Here is a 3,848-nt window from a genome sequence, read left to right as displayed (position 1 = left end):
TGTATAGTAGACCTGGGTCCATTTGGGGTGGAGAATATCTGGGTCCATTGTGGAGGGGGGATCTGGGTCCATTTGGGCTGGAAAACATCTGGGTCCATGTGGGACCCCCATAGAACCCATTGGGGGACCAGAACCCCCATGGTTGAGCCCAGGATGGGTTGTCCTCACCCGGTGCCACCCCACCAGCTGTACCTGGCCATCGCCCTCATCGCCGTCGTGGTGGCCGGCTGCTTTGGCTACTACCAGGAGTTCAAGAGCACCAACATCATCGCCAGCTTCAAGAACCTGGTCCCTCAGGTGAGGTGGGGCCCCATAGGGATGTCATCTTCACCATATAGACCCCTATGGACACCTTCATATAGGCCCCATATGGACATCTCCATGTAGACCCCATATGGACATCTCCATGTAGACCCCATATGGACATCTCCATGTAGATCCCATATGGACACCTTCATGTAGACCCCATATGGACATCTCCATGTAGATCCCATAAGGACATCTCCATGTAGAACCCCTATGGACACCTTCATGTAGACTCCATATGGGCATCTCCATGTAGAACCCATAGGGCCATCATCTCCTCCATATAGACCCCATAAGGACCTCACCTTCTTCACCTTCTCCATGTAGACCCCCATATAGACATCACCATGTAGACCCCACATGGACCTCACCTTCACCCTATAGACCCCCATATGGACCTCATTGTCCCTGTTGTCCCCTGCAGCAAGCCACAGTGATCAGAGAAGGTGAGAAGCTCCAGATCAACGCCAACGAGCTGGTGGTTGGAGACCTGGTGGAGATCAAGGGAGGAGACCGTGTCCCGGCCGACATCCGCATCATCTCAGCCCAGGGCTGCAAGGTCCCATGGGGTGGATGGAGATGGGATGGATGGAGATGGGATGGATGGAGATGGAGATGGAGATGGAGATGGAGATGGAGATGGAGATGGAGATGGAGATGGAGATGGGATGGATGGAGATGGATGAATGGAGATGGGATGGATGGAGATGAATGGATGGAGATGGGAGGGATGAAGATGGAGATAGGATGGATGGAGATGGATGGATGGAGATGGGTCCATGGTCCATCTCCATGGGGTTGAGGCCTCCAACCACCATCATCTCCAGGTGGACAACTCGTCCCTGACCGGGGAGTCGGAGCCTCAGACGCGGTCACCCGAGTGCACCCATGAGTCACCCCTGGAGACAAGGAACATCGCCTTCTTCTCCACCATGTGCTTGGAAGGTGGGTCCCACCAGCGCCTGTGGGGGCCACCATGATCTATGGGTGCCACTATTACCTATGGGGCCCAACATCACCTATGGGGCCCATCAAGACCTTTAGGTGCCACCAAGTCCCTTTAGATCCCACCAAGTCCATTGGGTCCCATTAAGTCCCTTTAGGTTCTACCAACACCATTAGATCCCACCAACACCTTTAGGTCCAGTTAAGTCCCTTTAGCTCCCACCATCCCCTTTAGGTCCCACCAAGTCCACTGGATCCCATTAAGTCCCTTTAGGTCCCACCAACCCTTTTAGATCCCACCAAGCCCTTTAAGTCCCTCAAGTCCCTTTAGGTCCCATCAAGTCCATTAGATCCCAACAACTGTCTTTAGGTCCCACCAACCCCTTTAGATCCCGCCAAGTCCCTCAAGTGCCTTTACGTCCCATCAAATCCATTAGATCCCACCAAGCCCCATGATGTCCCACCAACCACTTTAGATCCCACCAAGCCCTTTAAGTCCCTCAAGTGCCTTTAGGTCCCACCAAGTCCATTAGATCCCACCTTGACCTTTAGACCCCACCAAGCTCCATGACGTCCCACGAACCCCATTCTATCTCCACCCCATCTGTCCCACAGGCACGGCCATGGGCCTGGTGATCAACACAGGGGACAGGACCATCATTGGCCGCATCGCCAGCCTGGCCTCTGGGGTGGAGAACGAGAAGACCCCGATCGCCATCGAGATCGAGCACTTTGTGGACATCATCGCCGGGCTCGCCATCTTCTTCGGTGCCACCTTCTTCGTGGTGGCCATGGTCATCGGGTACCCCTTCCTGCGCGCCATGGTCTTCTTCATGGCCATCGTGGTGGCCTACGTGCCCGAGGGGCTGCTGGCCACCGTTACGGTAATGTGGGGGCCCATGAAGGCCCTTTAGGTGCCATCAAGTCCCTTTAGGTCCCACCAAGTCCCTTTAGATCCCACCAAGTCCATTGGGTCCTATCAAGTCCATTGGGTCCCACCAAGTCCCTTTAGATCCCACCAAGACCTTCAGGTCCCATCAAGTCCATTAGATCCCATCAAGACCTGTAGATCCCATCAAGTCCCTTTAGGGCCCATCAAGTCCCTTTAGGTCCCATCAAGTCCCTTTGAGGTTCTATCAAGTCCCTTTAAGTCCCACCAAGTCCATTGGGTCCCATCAAGTCCATTAGATCCCACCAAGACCTTTAGGTCCCATGTCGGGGTGAGGGGATTTGTTGGACCATGGGGATGATGTGGGTTTCTTGAGGTCCACACGGGTCCCATCATGAAGCTGTAGGTGCTATGGGAGTTCTTAAGGGCTTTCTTGGACCATGGGGCTCACATAGCACCCATGGGTCCCATCACAAAGTATAGGTTCTATGGGGGCTTTGATGGACCCATGGACCTCATCAAGGACCCATGAGGTCCCTATGGCTCCTATGGGGTTCAACTGAGACCCATGCTGTCGCTATGGGTCCCATCACCTACTATGGGTCCTATGGGAGTCTTTAAGGTCTTCATGCACCCATGGAGCTCATAGGGGTCTCTTGCTGTCCCCATGGGTCCCATCACGTATCATGGGTCCTATGGATGTCCTTAAGGTCCCTATAGGTCCTTATGTCCCTCCTCACCTCCAGGTCTGCCTGTCATTGACGGCCAAGCGGCTGGCGCGCAAGAACTGTGTGGTGAAGAACCTGGAAGCAGTGGAGACCTTGGGCTCCACGTCCACCATCTGCTCCGACAAGACCGGGACCCTCACCCAGAACCGTATGACCGTGGCTCACCTCTGGTTCGACAACCACATCCACACGGCCGACACCACCGAGGACCAGTCCGGTGTGTTGGTGACACCACACGGGGTTCCTTATGGGTTCCTTTCCAGACCTATAGGTCGTTATGGGTCCCTTCCATCACCATAAGGTCATTATGGGTTCCTTCCATCACTGTAAGGTCATTATGGGTCCCTTCCAGGTCTTGAAAGTCCTTAGAACCACACAGAAGGTCCTCAGAACCACATAGAAGGTCACGAAAGACCTATCTCAGCCCCATAGAAGGTCCTTATGGGTCCTTTCCTGCTCCAGAAGGTCCTTATGGGTCACTTACAGCTCTACAAGGTCCTTAGAACCACAAATAAGGTCACTAAAGACCCATCTCAGGCCCGTAGAAGGCTCCTCATGGTTCCTTTCCACCCCATAAGGTCCTTATGGGTCCTTATTATACTTCCTTCCCACCACTATAAGTCATTATAGGTCCTTTCCACCACTGTAAGTCATTATAGGTCCTTTCCACCACTATAAAGTCCCTATGGGTCCCTTACACCACTACAAGGTCCCTATGGGTCCTTTCCACCACTAGAAATCATTATGGGTCCTTATGGGACCCTTCCACCATTAGGGGTCAGTTTCAGGTCTAGAAGGTCCTTAGATCCCCATATAAGGTCCTTAGAACCCCAAATAAGGTCATGAAAGACCCATCTCAGGCCCATATAAGGTCACTAAAGACCCCTATAAGGTACTTATGGGTCACTTACAGCTCCAGAAGGTCCTTATGGGTCACTTTCAGGTCTAGAAGGTCCCTAAAACCCCATAGAAGGTCCCTA

At 53.2% G+C, this 3,848-nt stretch overlaps 1 protein-coding gene across 1 annotated transcript in view; it reads left to right on the top strand.

The window, feature by feature from the left end:
* Nucleotides 1-3,085, top strand: part of LOC104412211 (potassium-transporting ATPase alpha chain 1-like) — a gene marked incomplete at its 3' end in the record, with an annotated part of 3,880 nt that extends 795 nt beyond the window's left edge. Inside the window, exons 4-8 of the mRNA XM_010022850.1 lie at nt 187-297; nt 731-865; nt 1,134-1,251; nt 1,867-2,135; nt 2,887-3,085. Coding sequence (XP_010021152.1) covers nt 187-297; nt 731-865; nt 1,134-1,251; nt 1,867-2,135; nt 2,887-3,085 — 832 coding nt within the window. The remainder of the gene's footprint in view (nt 1-186; nt 298-730; nt 866-1,133; nt 1,252-1,866; nt 2,136-2,886) is intronic.
* Nucleotides 3,086-3,848: the final 763 nt, after the last annotated feature.

Source organism: Nestor notabilis, unplaced genomic scaffold (assembly GCF_000696875.1).
Source record: "Nestor notabilis isolate BGI_N333 unplaced genomic scaffold, ASM69687v1 scaffold21539, whole genome shotgun sequence".
Classification (NCBI taxonomy): Eukaryota; Metazoa; Chordata; class Aves; order Psittaciformes; family Psittacidae; genus Nestor; species Nestor notabilis.
Note: the sequence above shows the minus strand (reverse complement) of the source record. Positions and strands in the feature narration are given on the sequence as shown.